The sequence below is a fragment of the Egretta garzetta genome, unplaced genomic scaffold (genome assembly GCF_000687185.1).
Source record: "Egretta garzetta isolate BGI_Z169 unplaced genomic scaffold, ASM68718v1 scaffold96, whole genome shotgun sequence".
NCBI lineage: Eukaryota > Metazoa > Chordata > Aves > Pelecaniformes > Ardeidae > Egretta > Egretta garzetta.
In genome coordinates this window covers 287,501-312,613 of record NW_009259965.1, presented here as the reverse complement: position 1 = coordinate 312,613, position 25,113 = coordinate 287,501, and the positions used below count along the sequence as shown (strand labels likewise).

Genomic DNA, 25,113 nt, shown 5'->3' with positions numbered 1-25,113 from the left:
ATGGTTGAATCAGAGTACTGTTGTTAAGCCTCTTAACAGGATGCATGTGATATTACAAAACAGCTTCTGCAGATCTCCATTACAGCGGCTGTTTGCAGTATTTTGTGAGATAGGATATATGAGCTTCTATGGAATGAAGGATCTGTTCTGAATCTATTTACTGGTAAATGTCTACATTGCATAAAATGAGTATCGGGGGCGTAGCTAAATGCTGGTATAGCTAGGGAACACTGCATTTTTAAAACCATAATTAGTCTCATGGATTAAATGCTGCAACAGTTAGTAAGCTCACAAGCTGGAAAACCAAATCTCTAATGCTGAAAAATGAACTTACAAAGGACTTGAGATAATGTGAATTGAAGGACAGGTAAATTTTTTTTTGTGATATAACTCTTAAATGTTTTTTGTCAGGCTGTAGTTTGGCTTGCTAGCAAAATATGGCTGGTCGAAATTTTGATTGTCAGATGCTGCAGTTTGCAGCTCCTGCATTTGGTAAAAGTGTCCAAGAGGTCCCACCATAAATTGGATCACTGAAATAATCTGTCATTAGAACTAACCCTGTTTCAGAGCATGATGGTAGTAGATGTGTTAAATCCGGAAGTTTTGGGTGATTCCATTTATAATTCACCCCAAAAGTTTTACTGATGTAACTCAGGAGACCACTGCAAAGAAAAGGTCACAAAGAGGCTTCAGCTGGAAAGCTGGTACCTTGTGAAACTGCACTCTTAGTTGAGCCTTAAGTGCTTTCAAAAGTCTGCTTTCTTGCTCCAGAGAGAAACTGAGAAAAAGAAATTAGTTCTCTGAAAAGTATTGGTATGGCAACTGCGATCCTTTAGGTAGCATATTTGAATTGTAATCAAGGTCTGTATCTGTATGCACTATGACAGTTTTGCATCCATTTGCTACTACTGAACAATTCTTAATTTTTGGTTCAAACCGTGTGTGCATCTAAGTTCCTTGTGTTTAGCTGTGGGAACTTCATCTCTGAAGATTTATTTTAAAACCAGAGAATGAAAAGTTAGCTGGTCTGTTATTGGGGAGACTTTATGTTAAACTGTTAATGAATCTCCATTAATTGTATTTCAGCTAATGGGGCTGCAACATTAGTAAGTGTAGTTTATTTTCCATTTCTGTAAGCTTTTATCCAATTGATTACTGTCTGATGTTTTTCTACATGGCTTAAGCATAACTGATTTTTGCTGGAATTTTGTTGACAGGCTGATGTTTATGTGTATTCTGTCATTTAGAGATAAATCACTTGTTGAGTTTGTACAAAGATGGTTGAGAATGTGCCAAGTGAACAAAATAATTATGTATAAATCTTTCCTTACTGCTGAGTGTTGTAGTTACTGAAATTCAGACAAGTTGCATTCTGTTACATCTGGCTGGGTTTGCTCTCTCCCTTTTGCTGTGCCAGGGATGGAACCTTCTTGAATTTTAAGAAAGAAAAGCTAAGTCAAAATTGACTGAGGCTTTTTTTTTACCTCCATCTTCCTTACCTCTTCCAGTAACAAAACTTTGGATTTACTCTGCACTAAGAAAGCTCCGTCTCGTGTGCAGGTGTTAGTTTTGAATCCAAGACTTAACAGAAAATCTCTATTAAAGCTAGATCTCCTCAGAGAGTAAAGGTGTTTCATGATCTGGGCCAGATTCATAGGATGTGATGAATTTGTGTTAATAGAGATGTAAATCCTGAGGTTTGACTTAACATTCAAGAAAGAAATGGTCTGTAAAAACTTGAGCACTGGAGTTTGTGGTGTTGGTAACTTCAATTGCATAGGCAATGGCTGTCTTTTTTTTTTTTTTTTGACAAAGTTTTTTTTAAATTCAAGGATTCTAGAACTAAGTAGTTTAGCATAAGGTATTGACTATAAGATCCATTATGGGTAAAACAGGTTTGTTAAGAGGGGTGGTGTCCTAGTGGCAGTTAAGAAAAGTTGTCTTTGCAAGTTTGTCTTTTTTCTTTTTATTTTATTTCTTTAATCTATAAGCAGTGAAGAGTCTGATTAGGGTGCTGTGGAGACAGCAGTTCTATAAAGCATGTTTGCTTTGTTTTTCAAATGCTTGCAATGCTTTTAGGATTGAGACTCTGTAGTCGCACAACCATATGGGGTACAGCTGATTAATATCTCTCCTATTCATACAGGTTAAGGTTAGGTGGTTTATGTGTGTACACAAACTATTTTTCATTAGCATGAACTTTGGGAGTTAGGTCAGTATGATGGAAAAATATACAACTGTAATAAAGCATTACATGGAAACATTATGTCAGTGCTCAGTAATAGTCAAAAAATAAAATTCGAGACCAATTCGAGGCCTAAGAAAGTAGTATAGAACAAACCAGAAAGTGTGTAGAGAAAGGTGAGAAGAATGCTACAGCCTGTGGAGTAAGTCTGTAAAAGGAGTGACAGACTAGGATTTGAACAAGATTGAACTGAAGCTAGGAAGGGAGAAAGCTGAAACTGTTGAGTTGCTTGAGGCAAGGTAAATAGAGTATGATAGTTCTTGTTTTGGAACAAACAACGAATAGGAAGATGCACAAATTATCAGATGATTAAAAACAAGAGGAAGTGGTTCTTCTCACAGCACATCGTCAAGCTATTAAACGCCTTGTTGCAGGACGTTCTTGATACTAAAAATTCACATGCCCAGTTTCACAGGGAGGGGTGGGGTGGAATCTATCAAGTATTATTATCATAAAACCACTGCCCTCTGATGTAAAGAAGTTTCTGAATCTCTTAAAAGACAAGGAGAGTTTCATTATTTATTGTTATCTTTGCCATTGTACTATGTTCTTCTCTATGCTTCCTCTAATGGTTACTTATCAGGTAGAAGAGCGTTTGACATGGGCATTTGGTTTAATGTAGCATGTTCTAATCTAGTTTTGTACTTTCTGGAATAAGGATAGGATGGCATTACATGGTTAATTGGGAGTGGTAAGGGAAACTTTGTAAGATGAGCACTATGGTGTGTGTTGGGAAGCAGATAGGCCACCCCAGTTCTGATACCATGGCATCTTCTAGTGAAATGGAGTAGTTTTTGGAAGAGCATCTGAAGCATAATGCTTAGTAGCAAAATGAAAGGATACAGTAACACAAAACCCAATGAAGTTTTTTAAAGCTTGATTATTAGCTTTAAAGAAAAACAAAAGCAAAAACCCAAACCCCAATGTTTATATGATTGTTACAGTTACCTTGTTCCTTGTCTTAAGTTATGAGGTTTCAGAAGTTGATTGATTTAATTCAAATTTTACAGGGGTGGAGGTCTCAAACTGAATTCCCACGGACTTTGTGGAAGTAGACAGCTGGATAGAGAAGAGGTTATACCATGGCTCCAGCTGAGAGAAGCAGTAAGGTGAGCTTGTTAAACATCAGAGAATTCTCATAGGACCCCCAACATTGTAACTGAATCCATGTGAAACCAGGTTCATTAGTTTCACTGCCTGTGCAATAACTTGTTTAGCAGGGAGTGTTTTTAATCTAATGCTTACATTTTGACTTAAGAATAACTAATGTAAGGGGCTGTTTGTTTGCCAGCTTCCTTTTCAAGGATTTTCCTTTTGAAGTTCAGTTTTGAAACTGAAAATATATTCTGAAGAGCTATGTTTTCTGTGTTTTATTGAGTTGGCAATAAGCCATGTAATTTTCATATTTCTAGCTACTTTGTACTCAAAGTGGGAGGAACTGTCAGCTTTTTGATAGCTACAGATTTTTATTTAAACCTCAATCTTAAGTTTTTGGGAGGTTTTGTATGTGAAAAAAATCACAATGGGACACAAGACCTTCAAAACCAGGTTTGAATACGAAAGTTGTATAAGTTGGATCTTGTTTGCTTAAATGCCAAATTAACTGGTAAGCAGGAGTTCAGTACAAATAAGTTGAACTCTTGAGTTCGCTCCCGTTCCTTTCCACTCTTCCCCTTCTCCTGACTCATTCCCGGGACTGCTGCGCATATGCAGCCTACATGCAAACTTTTTATCACCAGTTTTTGTAACTCCAGTCAAAATATTTAACAAGACATTTTGTTTAGCACTAAGAGTACATCCAACCCAAATGTTTCATTTCAGCCTGTAAAGCTTTGTTCATTTGTTGTAATTACAGTATTGATTTGTAATGCTCAAACTAATTAGAGTAACAAAATTAAGTCTTGTGTGTCAGCCTCACTTTGCTAAATAGGAAGCTGTTAAAAGGGAGAAGGTAAAAGTCCAAAGTCATACCATCAGAACTTTGCTAGAGCTGTTTCATGCTGCAAGATGAAGGAATATGCCAAAAATAAGATAAATCAAGCAGGTGGTTCTTGTCAATATTCTGTGCTGCGCAGCTGATTTCTAATATAGCCAGAAAAGTTACAAACTTGTAACACTGATTTCTTCAAGCGTTGCTTGCAAGGTTTCTAACTCAAGAACAAGGCCGCTGACTTTCAGAGAAATTTTCGTTACTGCACTGTTGAAATTGACTTTCTTCAAGCAATACCGATAAAGTGATTTCGGAAATCTGTTGGTTACCACAGCACAGCTTACCAAACCCTTTGAAAAAAACCCTGAAGAATTTCATAAGTACTCTGTAATAATGTGCCTGTGTAACTGTAGGTGAATTACAGGATAATAATTTTGCTTATTTTTATGCAAATATATAATCTTGTCTCTTTATTTTTAGGTATGCTTGGCAGTGACAATGGACTATTTATTTGCATCAGACACTCTTATATGAAAAGGTCACGTTTCCAAAGAGCTTAAATATCATTTCATCTTCTGAAACAGAATGGCAGGCTTCAAACGAGGATATGATGGAAAAATTGCAGGATTGTATGACTTGGATAAAACTTTGGGCAGAGGCCATTTTGCTGTGGTGAAGCTTGCTCGGCATGTCTTTACAGGTGAAAAAGTAGCAGTAAAAGTAATTGACAAGACCAAATTGGACACTCTAGCCACTGGACATCTTTTTCAAGAAGTTAGATGCATGAAACTAGTGCAGCATCCCAATATAGTACGGCTGTATGAAGTGATTGACACCCAGACTAAGCTTTATCTTATCTTAGAGCTAGGTGATGGAGGAGATATGTTTGATTACATCATGAAACATGAAGAAGGTCTGAATGAGGATCTGGCAAAAAAATACTTTGCTCAAATAGTTCATGCTATATCCTACTGCCATAAACTCCACGTAGTTCACAGAGACTTAAAGCCAGAGAATGTGGTTTTCTTTGAAAAACAAGGACTTGTGAAATTGACTGATTTTGGCTTCAGCAACAAATTTCAGCCTGGAAAGAAGCTTACAACAAGCTGTGGATCTCTTGCATATTCTGCTCCTGAAATTTTACTTGGGGATGAATATGATGCACCAGCAGTGGGTATGTCCTCTTTGAATTCAGCTAGTAATCTAAAACTTAAGTACCATGATGTTGTACCACTCTTTTCTGTTTCAAGATAATGTCATGTGTGGAAGCCAGCTAATTGGCTAATTGGCAAGAAATGTAACCTGCATGAGTTACGGATAAGTTAATGCTGGAGCCGCTCTGTTTGGAAGGAGATATTCAAACATTCTCAAAAACGCTTAAAAGTTCTTTTTGTATGAAATTATGCAATTGTATACATTGTAATTAACTTTTCTATTAATAATAATGTGAATGCAATGTGTATATTTGTACTTGCTTCGTTAGAGCACCCATCTCCTTTTTAGAAAAGTGCCGGTTTTTAATTTATTTGGTGGTTGCTAAGTTTAACCATATAAAAATGACATTGTGAGCCCAGGCTGCTTACATGTTCTGCTGCAAGGTGGTAGGAATCCATTTTTAATAAGTACTTAACTCGACTATCAAAGGAGGAGACAGGAAATTAAGGAAGGCTTGAAATCACTCTTCCCCTTCGCTGCCCCTTTTGTTGTCTGAGAACTGAAAGTAGGGGGTGAGTTCCCCGTTGCTTTCAATTGTTTAAAAGGTAAGAGAAATAGTAATGCGTAAACTAGTCTTCATGTTTCTAGCTGGGGAGTGGAGGGTGCTAGACAGACTACTACAGATAATTCTCTTACCCTCTCTGTTAGGTCTACTGCGTATGCTATTAGAAGTAACTTAGCTGTAAACATTGATTATGTCATTGAATATGATTGATAGTCATACAGATTGCTTATATCTGCTAGTCGAGGTAGAACTCACTTCTCCAACAAATTTAGGTACATAAAATTCCAAATGATGCTTCAAAAATAGCTTATTGTAGTTAATATGTCTCTGTTCTTGTGTGCCCAGCATCTGATACTTTTATTGTCGTAATAACACTAATTAGGACTCTGTACATGGCTCTGTGTGTGTTTGGCTATGGTTGTAGTAGTGGCTGTAGTGATGGTTTAAGACTGACTTGTCCAATTTTTTGCTAATTTACCTGAGGTAAATGATCAGCTAATTTTGTATACTGTTGAACTGAAAGTCATGCATTATTTTTAATACAAATATTTTTAGTTAGTAGATCGTACGGTCTTTGCTTAAACATTTGAATGTCACTTCATGGCTTCTGACTTTGAACAGGTATTTTACTGTGGGTTTTCTGGACTTGAAAGTATTTTCTCAAGTGTGCTATAATTAGGAATTTTAGATGTCTGTGCTATTTGTGGTTTTGCAAATCCATGTTGATGTTACAGTGATGCTTGGCAAAATGATTTCTGTTTAGAGTCAAATGTTCTAGATGAGTTGGTTCTGGTTTTATTGGTGGCAAACTAGAGATCCTAACTCCTGACTTCTGTGTTCCTCCATGTATCTGACCACTTGAAAACCAACTCAGTTTATTAAAATGCCAAATTAAAAAGGATTGCCTTGCTTATACTCTATGCATGTTCAGGTACATTTGCATTCATCATAATATTTTTAAAACCCCATACCTGTGTTCATTTATCCAAAATAGTTGTTATAGTTGCAAAAATCAATGCAAGAAAAATTGATCAAGATATATGATGGGGTTTTTTTGCCAAAGACCTTTGCCACAAACATGGCGTTTCTGATGTCTTTTTAATAGTATTAGAATGAGTTTATAAAGGAAAAGACTTTACATTTTCTTGCTACAAAGAGCTGAAAGATTTAGGGCAAGTCTTTTATTAAGTTACATGCTTAATAAATATCATGGAAAAGCATGCTTTATGAAAAGGTAACTGTTTCAGCTAGTTTAGGGATTAATCTCCCCTTTGTGATGCTACTTAAAAGTTTTCACACTTGAAAAGAGACTAGTTAATTTAGGTGTCTCATTTCCTTTTGTGTTTAAGGCTGTAGTTAAAATGATGCAAGAGGAATATTAGGCAATGATCATATGTTCCCAGGGCTTTTCAAAAAGCTGAGTTAGATAATGAGAAGTGCTGTTGCTTGGAGTTTCACATGTTTTTTTCACACTTAATTAAAATTTGTTCTAGTCAGAGGAAAGTGAGAGGACTGTTGCACATAAACTTTATTTTGTAAATCAAATGGACATATCATTTTAGATCAGACAGAGTTCTGTCTAGAGCAGTGGTGTAATCCAGTGAACTCCAGCAGTATTGAAAAGTGGGTAGCCACAGATGAGAGAGAGTAAAGGGTGCTTCTGCTAATACTTTTCCTTTTGCTCTACTAGCATCAACCGATTGGATCATTGAATAAATAGAAATCACCTCCTTCCTAAGTGATAAAGTTTAATTACAGTTTTTCAGATTAGTTCATTCTTTCAGAGGAGAGCAAGTTGTATTTTAACTGCTTGGCATCTCTACAAAGTATTAAGTGCTGTGTAGGCTACGGTAATTCTGGAAGACATTGACACTTCTGGTAGGTTTTTATTATTGTAGTTGGGTATTCTGTATGTGATTTTGTAGATGCATGGAAACACTTGAAGAGTAAATTCATCTTTCTGGAGATTGAAATGGGCAAATTCAGATTGTAAGATTGGGATTGTCTATCACAGTTGAGCACAGGCTTCTAGAATGGTACTCTAATGCGCAAATAACATTGTAGGTATCATCACGATTATTTAGCATTGCATGTTGTTACAGCAGCACCAAGAGAATAGTGGCAAGATGTTTCTCAGAAGGTATGACTAACAAGAATATTATGGTTCCTGTAGCTCAGTGCTATTCAAGTGGCAGATTGTAGTCCAAATCCAACTCGCTGCCACCTTGGAAGTTACAGGGGGCAGCGACTTGGGTAACATACGTTACTTTACTAGTTAGATGCTGGCTTTCTTGCAAAATTCAGACCTGGATATCTTCTGACAATATGGTAGGGTAATAATGGCTCTATGTATTCATTATCTAGTAGTATCTTGTTGATTATTAAAGGAAACAGAGGATTTGTCATGCATACTTTTCCCTTTCCTGAGATGATGATAATGCTTTTAGACCCACTTTGTCTCTATTGGAATGATCCCAAATTCTTTTGGTTTGTTTTTGCATCAAGCATTTGCAAGGACTTCTTACTTGTATGTGGTGTTGCTGGAGTGTGTTTGGTTTTTCAAAGCTTCAGCCACATTTACCTGGTGCTTGAGCATGGCCGATGACCCTGTCTGGCCTGTGTGAAGCTAGTTTTGATGTTTCTGCATGTGTATAGCACTTTATTCACCAACTGAATGAGTAATGTAAGCATAATCGCCAGTGGGTAGGTACAATAACCTTTTACATTATAAAAATGCTGAATACAAGATTTGACAGACTTGGGTAAAATAAAAATGTGGTAAGGTACTTGCAAACCATATTTGGTGTTGAATCATTTAGCGTACCTCACCACATTTTGGAGTTTCAGTATGCTTGAAATCAGATTACAGCCAAACCTGACAGAAATGAAAAGCAAAATTCCTACAAAAGCTTTTCACCGATTGTTTTGTTTTGAAAATCTGCCTTTTTAATGTTGTACTGCAGCACTCTAGAACATTTATAGTTAGATATATTATAGAATGACCTTGAAGGTATAAGGGTGCAGAAAGCTAAAAGAGCGTAGTACTTGGCTGCTTCCAACATCAGAGGTCTTCCCCTTCTGGTTTGCTTGTGTCAGTGCAGAGCTACCCCTTCTCATGGGCTGCACTCTGTTGCATGGCTGACCATTTGATGAACTCATTTTACCAGCTAAGGACAGAAAACTGTTAACTTTTCTGCAGGCATAACTTCTGCCAGGTTAGCACAGCCATTTGGTCCCGTAGCATTGAGTGGAAGAGCTGGTGCAAAGTAGGCGAAAGAAGCGTGCAGCTTGGAGTAGAGTTCTGGGGGAAGGTGGTAGGACCTGCCCCTCTTTTCTGTTAGGAAGTTTAGGTTAGATCAGCTCGGCCTAGCTCACCTTGCCTTCTGCGAGAGAAACTCATTTGACTGAAATTCATCAAGTATCGTTGCCAGTGCATTTTTAGGCGTATTGTGTGCTCTACTTTTCCAGCTTCAAATGCTTTTTGAAGCAAAACAGAAGGAATTGATGTGAGTACCTTGTGTATTTCAGTGCTGATTTCTCCTCCTGTGTACTCATGTTAATGGCCACGCTTTCCTGCCTTCTCCCTGCTGTGCTGCATATCTCGCTTCTGAAAAAGCAGAGTCAAGTTTGAAAAAATACTGGAAATGAGCTTTTTTATTTTTTACTTTTTAGAAGGGGCAAATGTAAGGAATTGGTTGTTAGAATACTTTTAGAAAGTTTAATTTTGAGGATATTCGTGTCACGTTAACAAAGAATGTTTTTTTAAGTTCTGTGGCAATTTATATGGGCAGTCCAATTTTTATGTAGTATTTTATCCTTTGATCCTGCTTTTTTCACCTCGATCTAATTACTTTATTGGCAAGAAAATACTTCTAATGCCTCAAATTATTGAGGGTGTTACGCTACAGGTATTGGAGCTTTGTATTCAGAAATGAAGCTGTGATGTAGCTGTAATGAAGGGTGGGAGTCTGTGGTCCTGATGACTTCTCAGTAAATCTGTGCAAGCTAATATTTATGAATTATAATTTATGTTCCATTCTGTGTTACTTTATGCACAAATTTTAATGTATTCACCAGTAAACTGGGTGAAGCAAAGAATGATTTATCCAAGTGAAACTACAGAGGAGAAGCTGTCAAGGTAGTCTTCAGTTACTACCATATCAGCTCAACTGTAACTTAAGTATAGGGATGTTTCTTAGTCATCTTGCTGTGTTCATGGGAGAACTGTTTTCATAATATTTAAAACTGCTGTTGTGGAGCAAGATTTCATTATGATAAATACATCTCCACAGCCAGGAAGCTTCATTTCATGTATCTTGCAAGCAAATATCCAGATTACTTATGTTCAGCCCATGGCTGACTAATTTGGTAACACAGAGCTGGTGGGACCTAAATCAGTGGTGTACTACTTAGTTGTAAACCAGATGCTCAAGTTTTGCATTCATGTGTAAAGCTGTACTAAGATGCTAATTTTTATAAATAAAGTACAAATTACACGTTTTACATCTAAAACCTTTAGGAAAAGATAGTTGATAAGAAAATATGAAGGGTATCTTGGATACCAGGAGCAAATTGTCTTTATTATTTACATACAGAAAAAAACAGTGAAACATGTACATAAGCTGTACATGCTGTATAGACTCTGACATGTCCAATGATTTTGAGAACATGTTTTATATAGAGAAAAACTTCCTTCTACATTTAACAAATTAATATTCTTTTTATCCTGGCTAATTACTTTCTGGAGTAGTAGTATTGGAAAGTCAGTTCATGCAGAAAATGTTGGTTTTGTTTGTATTTTTAATGTAGGTTCAGTAACTTCTGAAATGTGGCTAAGCAACAGAAGTCAAAGGAGAAAGAATGCATTCCGAAATGCAGAATTGATGAATCAGAGTAAACCAGACTGTTTTGGAATAAAAGCAGTGGCTTGGGTTCAGTAAAATGTTTCAATGGTAGTGTTTTTTGTTAAAATATCCTTACCGAAATTTGAGATGCAGTAGTTACTCAAAAATAAAGAACAACTATTTGTCTGTATTTTAATAGTTTTATGCAACCAGCAGAACCCATGCTATTGTCTTCAGGGAAAAATAAGTACTAGTTGCCAGACTGAATTAAAATAAGAACCACTTCCAAAGATAAGACTGGTTACTGATGATCACGTCTTAGTCAAATAAAATAACATATATAGAACAGACTGTTTCATCAGACAGATAAGCTAATTATGAAAATTATTTTCTAAATGCCATTTGTTATTTATGCTCTTTTTTTGAGGGATAGAGGAAGGAAAAGTTTTCTCCTAATTCTCTTGTCTGCTATGTGTTCTAATAGTAATTTTAATTGGATTTGTAGTACTTTAAAACAAGGAGAAAACCCAGTCTGCCTGTTAATTTTGAAAATGTTAGCATTGATTATAGATGGTCTCTTTCTCAGCCTTCTGCAAGGGAAAAATAAATCCCATTTTACAAAGACCAAAAAAAAATAGCTGAATTGAGCCAGTGGCATCTCTGATAACTAGAGAGGTCAATACACAAGTTTATTCAAAGCCTTTTACATGAAAAGTTAAAGAATGGAAGGCTAGTTCAGTCAGCTAAGAATCAAGTACCCACAAAAAAGTAATCTTTGTTCTTTACCTATACTCTTCAAACTTTACAACTGGTTCAGTCTGAGCATCTTCTAGATTTGCCATCAGTCTGTGCACATGGTAGTGTAGGAAGTATTTGCAATGCATAAAATGCTGAAATTCTTAACATAAAATTATTCTATACTATCTTGCTGCTGACTTTATATAAGGGATACAACTTTTTAAAGCTTTTTAGCTTATAGAGGGCTGGAAATACTTATTTGCCTTTTGAAGCACAAGTATATCAACATTATAACAGGCACCATTCAAACGATTTGGTAGTATGATACCAGCTTTTATCCTTTTATGCTGTAGTATGTAATCTTTCATCACTTTTTAATAGAAGTCTCATTTTCTGCAGTGTTTGACTTGGCATTTGAGTTTTTACTCTTAAACTGTGTTTTGGTTCTTCAGACAGTTATGTGAAGCCATGCTATAAATTTGAGTTTTCATTGTTTTCTATAGCCTATGCTGTGAACAAGATCTTAAGTTTCAACTTGTAACAAGCACACTTACCGCTAGTTATCCTCACGAGTTACCAGTCTGTACCTACTCTTGAGCTCAATGAAGGTTCCACCCCTAAATTCCAATCCAAGTAAAGTAGTTCCTGATGGGGTTTTGTGTCTGAGCCCAAAACAGCAGTCTTCAAATACTGCCCAGTTGCTGCCTAGCCCTGAACATGCCCAAAGTGCAGAGATGCTGATGATCTTTACATTAGATTTTCATATTTAGATCTGCATAGAAGAACTTGATATCCAAGTGCTGATGTGTTGAGTCTCTTTCAAGCCTTGCCTTCAACAGGTTTCTATGAATTTGGCTTTCTTCCACAAATCTGCTCTGAAGAGGTTGTAGCAGCGGTGGTGATGACATCCTCTTTAATGTCTTAACATAGTGCTTAGAGTAATTGCCCATGATGCTGGAAATTGAGGTCTGTTTCCAGCCTTCATTTATCCAGTCTGTTGATACCTCTGAGGTAGCAAAATAAACATGTAAACATTTCTGTCATCACCATAAAAGTAGATTTGTTCTCTTTTTTGCTTATTAAGTGGCTTCTAGTGGAAGATAACTGTGTTCAGCTGTTACAGTAAACATTCCAATGAGAACAGTATAAAATGTGACTTAAATTTACTCAATATTACATATCGCTTCTGAAGAAGCAGACTTCCTGTAGAAAGATCGGTCTTATCAACTGAGCAATATACACTGTAAACTGTTAAGCAGTTCTACATTCAAGTTAGGAGGGGGGAAAAAAACTGTTTTCCCATAAAGGTCTGAAATAAACAACTTTAATAAATGGACTCAATTTACTTTATGTAGTTCAATGCAAATGTGTCTATTTCAGTATGTGTATGGATTTTTAGCTGCTTAAAATCACAAATTCACATAGCATATATAAAGTGTGATGAGTGTCTGACTTCTGAGGAGTAGTAGAAATTGGGCAAATCTTATGCTATAAGGATCCCCTGTGTCACATAAATGGTAACTTTCTGAAATCCATAGTGCTTATTTTAGCAGGAAGTAGGGAACTTCAGAAAGCAATAAATGACTAATGAAATGGTGAAGCCCAGCTCGGTGGCTACACAGATGAATATGGATTTCCTTTGTGCAGTGTACAAACTTGAACATAACAGATGTTTGACTGCCCTGTGTTTAAGACAGGCGTAGCATAGACAGATAATGACGTAGTTTGGTTTCTATGGCAGTGACTTCATGTTATGTAAGGAAGTTGCGTATACACAGCCCTGGTTGTCATGGTTCTGGGAATCCTGCTTGAACAGTTTCCTGATCAACAATATTTAATGGCTTTAAAAACAATAAAATATTCTCTACTCCAGCTAGCTAGCTAGCTAGTGTTTTTAAAAGTCCTAATCTATCTTACTTTATTCTTATAGCCATGGAGTTTCAAGTTATTAGTACCCAATTTAAAGGCTAAATTGCATCTTGAGATCTTCACTGTGCTTTTGAAAGAAACCTTGATTTGGGCCATTGCAGTATACAAGTGTGCCTTCCGTCACTATGCTCATTTGAAGTTTTACAGGTTGTGAGCATGCTAAATGCATGCAGCATGTCAGGCCTAAATTCTGCTTTTCCATCAGTTTTCTGCAGAGAGCAAATTAGATAACCCTTGGAGGGGAGAAGTAAGCAGTTTCCCTAAAGCCTTCAACTGCTGATTACTAAGACTAGTAAAAAACTTGAATTTGTGAAAAATAAATTCTTGTTTAAATCTGCTCTTCTAAAAATGGGTTTCTGTAACCCTTCATTCCCTATGTTCCTTCAGTTGAGTCTCAAATCTAGAATTAGCACTGGCATCTGAGTTCTGAGCTGTGATAGGGGAGTATAGCTGCAAATTATGCCAATTCATCGGCCCAAGCCATGGAGTTTTGCTTACAAAACCTGCTCTTTTATCTGGTTAAACTATCCAGTAGTAAATTTATTACATCTAAAGGTTTTGTGTAAAACCTGGTGGGTTTTTTTTTAGCATTAACATAGCACCATAGCTAATAGATTATCTTAAAATGATACACCAGGGGTATGAAGGTGGGGGAGCGGCAGATCTCTGCAGAGTTCTTTACTGTGTATGCTGTATGTCAAACCATATTTGCATTAAACTGAAGTTGAGATTTTTTTTTTTTTTATGTGGCATAGCCCATTTAGCAGGTCTCAACAAAGTCTCTCGTTCAGGTCCTGCCCATATAGTTCTGCAGTTTCCTTTGTGATTTTTTGACTCTGGTGCTTGTGCAACCATTTAGTGGACCAGTGACATTCAGTGAATGGGTAAAAATGTAAATAGATGTTGTTGTCTTTGCTTTTAAATGTATATCTAGAGCTTCTAATAAAGTGTGAAAGCAGGAAACTGTCAGCTAGGACTTATCCCTCGGGCTGACATAAGTTGTTGTGGTTTAGCCACAGCAGGCACCTAAGCACCTCAGAGCCGGCTTGCTCATGTGAGCTGCCCTTCTGCGAGGGGAGGGGGGAGAGACTTGGAAGAGCAAAAGTAAGATGACTCATGGGTTGAGATAAGAACGGTTTAATAATTGAAATAAAACAATAAAAAAAATTGTATTGAAGAGAGAAACAACGAGAGAGAGAGACACAAAATCTGAGAAAAAACAAGTGATACAACTGCTCACCACCCACTGACTGATGCCCATCCTATCCCTGAGCAATGATTGCTGCCCCCAGCTCCCGCTAGCCAAATTTCCCCAGTTTATCTACTGAACATGATGGCATATGGTACGGAGCACCCCTTTGGCCAGTTGAGGTCAGCTGTCCTGGCTGTGCCCCCTCCCAGCTTCTTGTGTGCCTGGCAGAGCATGGGAAGCTGAAAATGTCCTTGAGCAGTGCACGCACTTTTTAACACACTGATGTTTTAGTTGTTGCTATCAACACTAGTCTCATACTAAACCCAAAACACAGCACTATATAAGCTACGAGGAAAAAAAATTAACTCTCTCCTGGCTGAAACCAGGACAGGTGTATCAAATTAAGAACATACTATAAGGGCTGCCTTCACTAAAAGAAAAAAGTGTTTTTGTAAGTGTGTAGCGATCTAAAGAAAAATTGTTCCTTTTTCTTCCCCCTTTCCCCAGTTATTAGGTGGTCTAATAAGAGATGCTACTTCTTTCTAGAAGCCCTGCTTTGATGAGATGTCAGACTCTTATTTCATTGCTGCTCCAGCATCTTTCTAATCTGCTCACACAACTGTTTTGTCAAAGTTGATGCTTTTGACCAAATCAGATCACTAGATCGTGACTGAGTCTGTCACTCAATTTGAGTGAAACCCCCTTTTGTAATAGGGTAAGAACGCTCTTTGGGATTTAGAAATGAAAGATCAAGGTGCCGCTGTCTGCTCTGCTGGTGGAAGTGGTCTCCCTAGCAGAAGCAGTTAGTCCCCCTTTGCTACACCTAACATGTGAGCAGAAATGGGCAATAGCAGGGTACAGCACCAGAACGGGCAGCATGTACTGCCCAAGTGTTGATCAAAGTACTTCATCAGCTGAGTGCAAACCATCTCCATCTTCCTTAGGTTCCTTGGGATCTAGAGGGCAGATGAGTTTTCTCTTTATTAATAGAAATGAATAATAGAGCAGTGCTGATTATGGCAGCACAAAACAGTATGGTAACGAACAGTCCTGTGTGTGGCTTTGTGTATTGTTTGGGGAAATATTAAAATTTGGTAAACACGCACTATAATAAAATAATATCTAATTCTCCTTTACTGACTTCTCCAAAACACCTGTGCTTAAAGATCTTGAATTTTTGCCTCTCTCAGATGGATGGCACTACTCTGGAAACCAAGAATTTTCAAAAATGTGCCAAGGTTATGTTAAATGAGTGAAGCAAAATCGGATCTTCAAAGACAAGAACGCATTTTCATTTCTTTCAATCTTTTTTGCAGTATATTTTCTGAATTTGACTGAAAAATATGCAGCTATGGATCTCCAGTAAAAGTGGAAAGCGCAGATACAGAATTGATTTTGCATGTATAGGATGACTTAAAACTAATACATCAGGTACAAACATAAGCATTTCTTATAGATGTACCATATAGTCATTTAACTGTTGATCTTTTAAATCTTTCAAACAGATGTGTGGGTATTAACTTACTATTTTGGAATATCTCCTTTGAAGACTTCAGATTCTAAACCCTGGATTTCAAGTTTCGCTGAAGGCTAGCAAGCCAACATGTTTAAGCTTACTTGCATGTTGGGAGTGTAGGTCACCTATTTAAATTTAGGAGAAATATTTACAAGTAAGTAAGACTTCTAACCTGTGAGTTTATGGATCCTTTTTACAAAGAGAAGATGATTTCTCCTTTTTGGTAGTGTTACCTATGTCAAGCTGTAAGTGGCTTCAAAACATGCAAAATAAAAACTTTATCATGCAAAACCTGCAGGAATTTCTGTTTTCCTGGAAACTTAATTGCAGAGAGATCTGCCAGTAAAAAATCCTATTTTTTTATTTCATCCAGCATTGTGTGTGTCTTAGAAAAAGTGTCAGTGTGAAATATTGTGGTAGGTGCGGAAGGGCATGATACTGTTGTTACTGTTTTTATTTTGTTTATGATTGCACACAATTGTTGTCTGAACAACTGTGGTAGTTTGAAATATCAGTGAATAATCCACTTCTTGTATAGCAGTGCCATTTTTACCTTGTTCTTGCAGGGTTTGTGTATTTGAAATGAAGTTACTCTGAAAACTGTTTCATGTTTCCTGTTTCCTGTCAGCTTTTTTTATCACTTCCTTCATGCTTACCATCCTTTACCCTGTGTTTGGTGTGAGAAGTGAAAAATAATTCTGGTTTGTAGCTGAGTTGAGACAACCTTGTGCTGGTTTAAATGGAGCATTCAAGTTCTGCGTGTCCACACTGTCAATGTTATTTTAGTTCTTACTGTGCTGTGTCATGCTTTCATTTTCTCAAGTAAACACCTGAAGTGCACTGCTTCTGATGAGCAAAAGGAAGTAGAGTATTCGTGTTGGTGCTGCCTACTCCAGTGAGGTCATCTGGTGTAATCCCCCTGGTCAAGCAGGAACACCTAGAGTCAGTTGCCCAGGACTCTGTCCAGATGGCTTTTGAATATCTCAGATATTTTGAATATAGTTGACGGAAACTCCACAACCTCCCTGGGCAACCTGTGCCAGTGCTCGGTCACCCTCACAGTGACAGTTCTTCCTGATGTTCGGAGGGAACCTCCTGTGTTTCAGTTTGTTGCCTGTTGGCTCTGGTCCTGTCACTGGACACCCCTGGAAAGAGCCTGGCTCCATCTTCTTTGCACCCTCCCTTCAGGTATTTATATACATTGAGAAGATCCCCACTGAGCCTTCTCTAGGCTGAACAGTCCCCCAGCAGTCTCAGCCTTTCCTCATAGGTGAAATGCTCCAGTCCCTTCATGATCTTCATGGCCTTTTGTTGGACAATCCAGTAGGTCCATGTCTCTCTTATACTGAGGAGTCCAGAACTGGACACAGTATTCCAGGTGTGGCCTCACCAGTGCTGAGCAGAGGTGAAGGGTCACCTCCCTTGACCTGCTGGCAATTCCCCTCCTAATTATTGTGATTCATGATTATGGAATTATGGTGATTCATTGAGTGTTCATGTCTTTTTTTTTTTTTTTTTTTCAAATATGCAAACACTCATAGATTGTTTCCTAAAATACTGAATGGCAAAACATAGAAACATAGGAGTGAGCTTGGCCCCCACACTACTTTTCCAGTCAAAAAAAAGCACAAAAAATTTCTGCAAACACCTGTGACCCAAGATCTGTAAGGCTGATCTGGTCACTTGTATGTACAACAAAATCTGCTGGAAGATTCACTAAGTAAGTTTTTGCGGGTTACAAAAACTGCGAGTCTTTTATTTTTCTTAGCTGTGGCTGTAGCAACATGTACATTTTCTGTTGTGCCTTTACCTTCAATAAGGTGGCAACTTGCAGCTGACCAGAAAGAGAGCCCCCTTAAAGATGTTTAGTCATTCATCTGGCTGGTTTGTTTTAGTTGCATGTGGAGTTGCAAACAAGTGATTGGGTCTAGTTAAACCACGGCACAGAGAATAGACTAGGGAGCAACCCCTTGATTTGCGAGTCTGCGTATGAAGGAGCAAGACAGAACTCAGGAACGTGTCCTCTTAATACACCTACAGACATCCAAACACTTGGCTCTGCTTCCATAAATAAGGAAAGACTTTGCTATAATATGGTCCTGGAGAGCTTGGGAAGATGATCCCAAGACGACATCTGTCATGTGACATGATGAAGTCTGCACTGAGTCTTCCAGTGATTTTTCTGTTTTCGGTCTTCACATGTAGATTAGACTGACTTAGGCACACTATTTTCTTGCTTCCTACTTATTAGTATACCTTTAAGTCTGCTTAGGCTGCTCAGCTGTGTCCTTGACACTCAGAGCTGAAGTCATTTTAGTAGCCATGACTGGAAATGGAATGAAGTTGTTCTTCAGCTACAGCTATAAAGATATGGTGAGAATAAAAGCCATGTAATTGTTTCTGTCCACTGTTATTTATGGAGCACATCACAGTAAGTGTCTACTATGCTGTCAGGCTAACTACATATTTGTCAGAAAAGTGTAATAGTAAGCTTTGCCTGTAGTATGTAAGGAATGAGATAAAGAGTAGTTGTTGCAACCCTAGTGCTCTTCACTGAGAGCGTAAGAATATCTGGATAATATCACAAGGTCAAAAGGTCTTAAGCACCATTTTTAGTTTCTAACAAAACTTTTTTCTGCATACATTTTACCTTTTAGTAAGACAAAATGCATGATACAATGAAATACAGTAGCAGTGCAGTGCATGATTGATATTTCACTATTAGCAAGAGTTTGTATTCTATTTTTCATGTAGTTGTATTTAAAAAAAAGTAAGTTGTTTCATTTCACCATTTGCAGCTCTTATCTGGAAGGACCTGTGGGTATGGAGTGCAAAATATAGTTTTTTTAAAGAAAAAATGTAAAAAATTCTCTATTATATGCTGGCTAATCAGTAATTACTGATTTTTTTTGTCAAAACATACAGGTTGATACCTAACTGGACATTGTGTTATAGCAAACAACAGTTACTTTTTTCCATTTAGAAGATCAGTTAGATTTTGCTTCTGAAAAGTTTTTTGTACCCTTTTTATAAAGTAAATGTACATACGTGTCTATCTAAATAACTTCTGGAAAACTAAAACAGTATCTGTCATCACAAATCCTTCCAAACTGAAATACAGAAAAGTGTATGTATAGCTAAGAAAAGAAGCCATGTGTGTAAAAGAGAAAATTGATTAGGACACTACCTTCTAAAAGAAAATACTTAAGATTGTTCAGTATCTATTCAATGCAGTTGAAACTTCAAGGTCTGCTAGTTCCCTGTATATGATGATTTCACGGAACTTTAATTGTTGTCTTACTGTGACTGCTATCCTTTTCTCAGGACTGTCTTATTGTTTTAAGCTCAATTTCTTAGAATATTCTTTTTTCCCTTCTGTTCAAACATTTTATATGTTTATTTTTCACTTACGGTTTAATTATATTGCTCCCCTCCCCAATATTTTTCTCTTGGATTAAATTTAGCCAATGTGTATTGCTTTATTACAACAAATGTAATTTGTCTCTAACTATGAATACTGTGTGGACTATTCTAAAACACTCCATGCTGAAAGAAGACATGAAGCATTCTATTCTGTTTTATTGTGGGGGAAGTATTGAACAGAATACTAGGACAGGTCATTTCACAAAATAGATCTTAGGCAAGGTTAAAAATCTAGGAAGGACATTGATATCCAAAAGATGACTGTTCATAGAAGTGTATAAATTCCCATGTTTTATGTACTTGCAAAAACAAGTTCTTGAAACCTGTTGTGTGGTGGGAGATAGATAGTGCACCAAAACTTTCTGGCCACTTTCAATCTAAACATGAGGAGAAAGGTATAAGTATCTTTGCAAAATTAAAGGTGTACCTCTTAGGTGAAACTGTCCTGTATATTCTAGAACATTCAGCTTTCTGGCATCAGGCTATCGAAGTATTAAAGCATTTATTGAACCTTAAGCATGTGAATAGTCATGCTGAACTTGCAGATGTACATGATCTGGTGTACCGTCCTCAAAGTGCTCAGTACCTATAGGATTGAGGCAGCATAACAGAAATCAAATAATTGCCTGAGTTAATAGCATACACTTACTACAAATTGGAGCTCTAAAGAAAATTACCATGTAGTGTTTCTCTTCCTCTGTCAGCTAAACCATATGAAGAATGGGTTGTAACTAGCAAAATGAGTAATTGTTCTAGGGATGAATGTGTGTGATTTACATTATTAAATCAAATTGTGGCTATCCTTCAGCGTTAAATGCATGTCAAGTATTTTGAGTAGGCCACGAAAAGCAAGATGCAGTTGGGTAGGTATCTTAGTGTGGTTCCCTCTTGCAAGCCCTTCCAGGGCAGAGCTGGTGTGCTCTGCTTCCTAGACCTCTGCCCGCTGCTCTCCCCTCTTCCCTCAGGAGGCTTCTGCCTCTTCATTTCTCTCACTTCAGCCATTTGTTTGGTTTTGCTGGGTACAGATCTGTGAAATGCTAGGGTGTAAGACCCAAAATTGTCGTTGAAATTTCCAGAGCGTGGAGTTGTAGCTGAAGTTGAAGAGCATGGCCTTTTCGCTAAGCATATACTAGTGGTCCCTTCCAACCCTAAACATTCTATGATTCTATGATTCTATGATTGGAGTTACTTATTTTTGTGCAATATGATATATTTCTCAATATTTAAGCTTCCTGTATTGAATGCAGTGAGACTTGTGAAATATTTTCTTCTAGGCAAACTCTTAATAAAGACTTGAACTAAATATTAGCTTTTACAGTAAGTAGAAACCAACTAAAGGGCTTTGTGCCCAGAAGTGATTCTTTTTCATCTTTTGGTATGTCATTTCATTGGGGAACAAGACTGTTGTTAAATGTTTTTTATTTTACACAAGCAGGAATTAGAAGGAAACAAGACGACTCCCAGAGTGTAGCAGAGATCACTGTTAATTATGTTACGTTTGATGGATATTTGAACAAAAAAAGATCACCCCGCACTTTGCAATATGATTGGTGTAAGAAGTTAGTTTTACCTAAATGATTTATTTAACTATGAAAAGTAGCAAAGAATTTTTTAAAGCAACGCTACTGAAGGAGAAACATACCTAGTTCAGTCTCATTGAAGTAAGTGACTTCCTTTGTAATTTCTTACTTCACAGAGTATCATGTAAACAATACTGAGAGCGGTTTATGCTAGTCCTTCAAAAAGGAACGTGCTTTGAATGTAAATCTCTTCAATAATCTGTGCCTACCTGTGAAGAAAAGGGTAATGAATTATTGTCTTCTGAGTGACCAGATTATCTTCAGCTTCATCTAACACTTTGCTGTCAAAGATGTTATGCATCTCAAACTTGTTATGCATCCTTGAAGTCATGAATTCTGATATTTTTTTTCCCTCTAAACCTATAAAAGTTGTCAAACAATGGAACAACTGTATTTTGTTCTTGGAATTGCAAATTCCATAAGTAATGCTCATAATCAAGAGTGCAGTAATCACCCCAGTACGCATCTCAAGAATGTGTCATGGTTTTGATGGTAATTATGTCCATTGCCTCAACAGTTATTTTAAAATACGTACTATGTATTTACAGATATATGGAGTTTGGGGGTCATCCTCTTCATGTTGGTTTGTGGACAGCCGCCATTTCAAGAAGCAAATGACAGTGAAACTCTGACTATGATAATGGACTGCAAATACACAGTGCCACCTCATGTGTCCAAAGAATGTAAAGAGTAAGTAGAGTACTAAAGAACTGGGAAGCATTCAGAGGAGTGGATTCCCATTACCTTTGGGAGTTCCCCATACCATATTATCGGTGTGTGGAATATTCCTTGCCTGTTAATAAGATATTATGCCTGCTGCTTTTGCTTAGTTGTTAGTATTTCTTCACATAGATCGAGTAGTTTCTTGGACATCACTATTGCATTTTTTTATTTTTTTGTGTCTCTTCTTACTAATTAATTAATCCCGTGATATTTTTTGCCGATAGGTTTTTCCCACACTTGTGTGAAACTTCATTTTGATTTTACACAATGTATCTTTCTTTTATGTGTCTTAGTTGTAATACATTTTATAAATGATTGAAGAAGCTACTCAGCACTGACTGGCTTTGGCCACCACTCTTGCTGGACAAATTATAAGGTATTGCTGGAAGTATTTTGTGGCAGGGGTTAAAAAGGTAATGATGCCTATAGATTTCTGCTCAAAATACAGGTTGTCAAAGCCCAAGGATATCACAGCAAGTTTTGCTCATGTCCTACTGAAACTGCAACTCCAAATCAACATTCTAGGCAATCAAGGGAGAAAAATATTCTGTCTGCAAATACCATATGCCACTTGGGAATCATGACTCATTCTGATATGTTGTTTTTCTGCAGTACTCACTGCAGCGTTTTTATTTTTTTGATGTGTTCCAATATTTCGCATATTTCCCCTATCACTTAATGACCTCTTCAGTCATTTTAATATATATCCCAGTTGCACCACTTAGACTATTTTACAATGTTTGGCTGGGTTCTTGAATCTGCAATAGGGTATATTTTCATTTTCATTATGGAAGTCCAGATGCTTTTATAAATGCTTGAAAAATGCATTTGGTCCAGTCAAAAAACTAGAGCAGCATCCAGGATTCAGTTATTTGACACAGAATGAAATTTGTTACAGCTGTGGTCATAATGACTGTTCCTCTCTTCACCTGTCATCTGTGTGGTCCAGGAATCTAATGCATAACATGATGCCATAGCTGGTTTTTGTGTCTTGGCATTAGCGTCTGGCATTTCTAGTAACATGGAAAAGCTGCTATCCGTGCTCTCAACAGCCTGAAGAGCTTTACATACAGGAAGAGGTTTAAAATACAATACAGGAAGAGGTTTAAAAGAGAGCTCTTATCAGTGAATTCTGTCGAATAAATCTCTTGAGATGCTGCATGCTGTGCTGAGGTCAGGAAACTTATTTTTTGCAGCCTTTCGCTTAATATATTGGCTAATGCTAATTTGCTTTAAGGCCCAAGCAGATCTGCTTTCTCTACGCAGTGCATCAACAGCATATGATCAGTTACCCAAGTTCTCTATAGGCTGGGTTTTCTTAGGGAAATGACTCTGGGAATGTTTAAATTTCTTGCTTGAAGTGAAAGCATTCTAGGTGGTTTGGGATGCATAAGCAAGCTTAAAGCAGGAGGCACGTGTGGTACATTTGTGTGGTTTTACCACAGGTGTAGTTTAAGTATATAGTTTGTTCCCTTTCTGTCACAGTATTAACAAAAGCAAAGAAAATCAAGGCTCCGATGTGTTACCCCGCCTTTCCTTTTGGTAAAGGCAGAGACCACAGCTACCAAGTATGTATGTGGCATTCTTTTTTTACAGTTGAGTTTTAAGAAGTCTGAATTAACCTCCACTTTTAATTCCATACATCATCTCACACACACACACATAAAAATGTGTTTCATTGAAACCTTGGCACAAAACATCCAAAACTCTATATCCACGTTCTGTTTGTTGTGCAAAGCCAAAAATACTTCCCCCAAGAATTTTTCATGTATAGTAAGTGAACTGAGATGTGCTGTGCTAATCAAGTCTTCTTTCTGTGTTTATTTGGGGAACTTATGCACTTCCTTTCCAGCACTTGTAAGCGCTCAGTATCAACCCATTAGTATGTTTGTCACTTCATCATCCCAGATAGCATTTTGTTTTGGTTTGTTTTTTTTTTTTTCTCAGTGGATAGAACAGATTCTTTCAGGGATACTGAAGAATCAAACGTCTGATAGCTATTTCAGAATAAAATATTTCTGCTTACCTTGCCATTATATATTCTTGTTGATAGCAGCAATAATAAAAAAATTATATTTCTGTTACTTTACAGACCAGCTTCCAGGCCATCTATGGCCGTTGCCCTATGAGACCTATTAAAACCAAACAAACTAGAAAGATCAGGTTAAGAATCTAAGCATAGTAAATGAAAACTGAAGTGTTTATGGTATTTATAGTTTTTAGTAAGTAAATTGTTTGTTTCAGCTCAGCAGTATTTGGAATGTCTTTGAGAAGAGATAATTTCCCATCACATTGTTTACTGTAGAGACTTCTAAAGATCTGTGTGGACTGACAGCAGAAAATTTCTTCTTAATGTTGCTCTTACAATGGCTGCTTTTTAAATGCATGAGTGCATTTTGTTTAGATTTATTTTTTATTCACAGTCTAATTACACGGATGTTGCAGAGAGACCCGAAGCGAAGGGCATCTTTGGAGGAGATTGAAAACCATGCATGGCTCCAAGGAGTTGACCCATCTCCTGCAACAAAGTACAATATTCCTCTTGTGTCATATAAAAATCTGTCTGAGGAGGAACACAACAGTATAATACAACGCATGGTTCTCGGTGATATTGCAGACCGAGATACAATAGTGGAGTAAGTTGTCAATTTTCTATATGCAGTTTGTTTCGTGCATCTTGCCATTTTTGATTAAAGAGTGTCATGAGAACCCGGGTACTTCAGTGTTTAAATATCAAGCCATTCAGTTAACAAACAAAATATTACAATCTTGCTCTGTCACAGGATATTCTAGGATGAGAAATACTTAAGTAGATGCAACTTCAGGAAAAACTTCAAGAAAATATGTTGGAACAGGACTATATATTGTATATGTTGTATACCTGGACTTCAGCAAAGCCTTCGACAGTCTCCCATAGCATTCTCCTGAAGAAGCTGGTGGTTCATGGCCTAGATGGGTGTACTCTTCGCTGGGTTAAAAACTGGCTGGATGGCCGAGCCCAGAGAGTCGTGGTGAATGGAGCTAAATCCAGTTGGCGGCCGGTCACAAGCAGTGTCCCCCAGGGCTCAGTTCTAGGGCCGGTTTTGTTTAATATCTCTATCAATGACCTGGATGAGGGGATTGAGTGTGCCCTCAGCAAATTTGCAGATGACACCAAACTGGGTGGGAGTGTTGATCTGCTTGATGGGAGGAGGGCTCTGCAGAGAGACCTGGACAGGCTGGATCAATGGGCCAAGGCAAACTGTATGAGGTTCAACAAGGCCAAGTGCCGGG

General features: G+C 37.4%; 1 protein-coding gene across 1 annotated transcript in view; it reads left to right on the top strand.

Annotated features, from left to right (window-relative positions):
* The first annotated feature begins 3,259 nt into the window (after positions 1 to 3,259).
* Positions 3,260 to 25,113, top strand: part of SNRK (SNF related kinase) — a 32,989-nt gene continuing 11,135 nt past the window's right edge. Inside the window, exons 1-4 of the mRNA XM_009640166.2 lie at positions 3,260 to 3,354; positions 4,656 to 5,349; positions 21,666 to 21,807; positions 24,264 to 24,476. Of these exons, the coding sequence (XP_009638461.1) occupies positions 4,761 to 5,349; positions 21,666 to 21,807; positions 24,264 to 24,476 (944 nt within the window). The 5' untranslated portion in view covers positions 3,260 to 3,354; positions 4,656 to 4,760. The remainder of the gene's footprint in view (positions 3,355 to 4,655; positions 5,350 to 21,665; positions 21,808 to 24,263; positions 24,477 to 25,113) is intronic.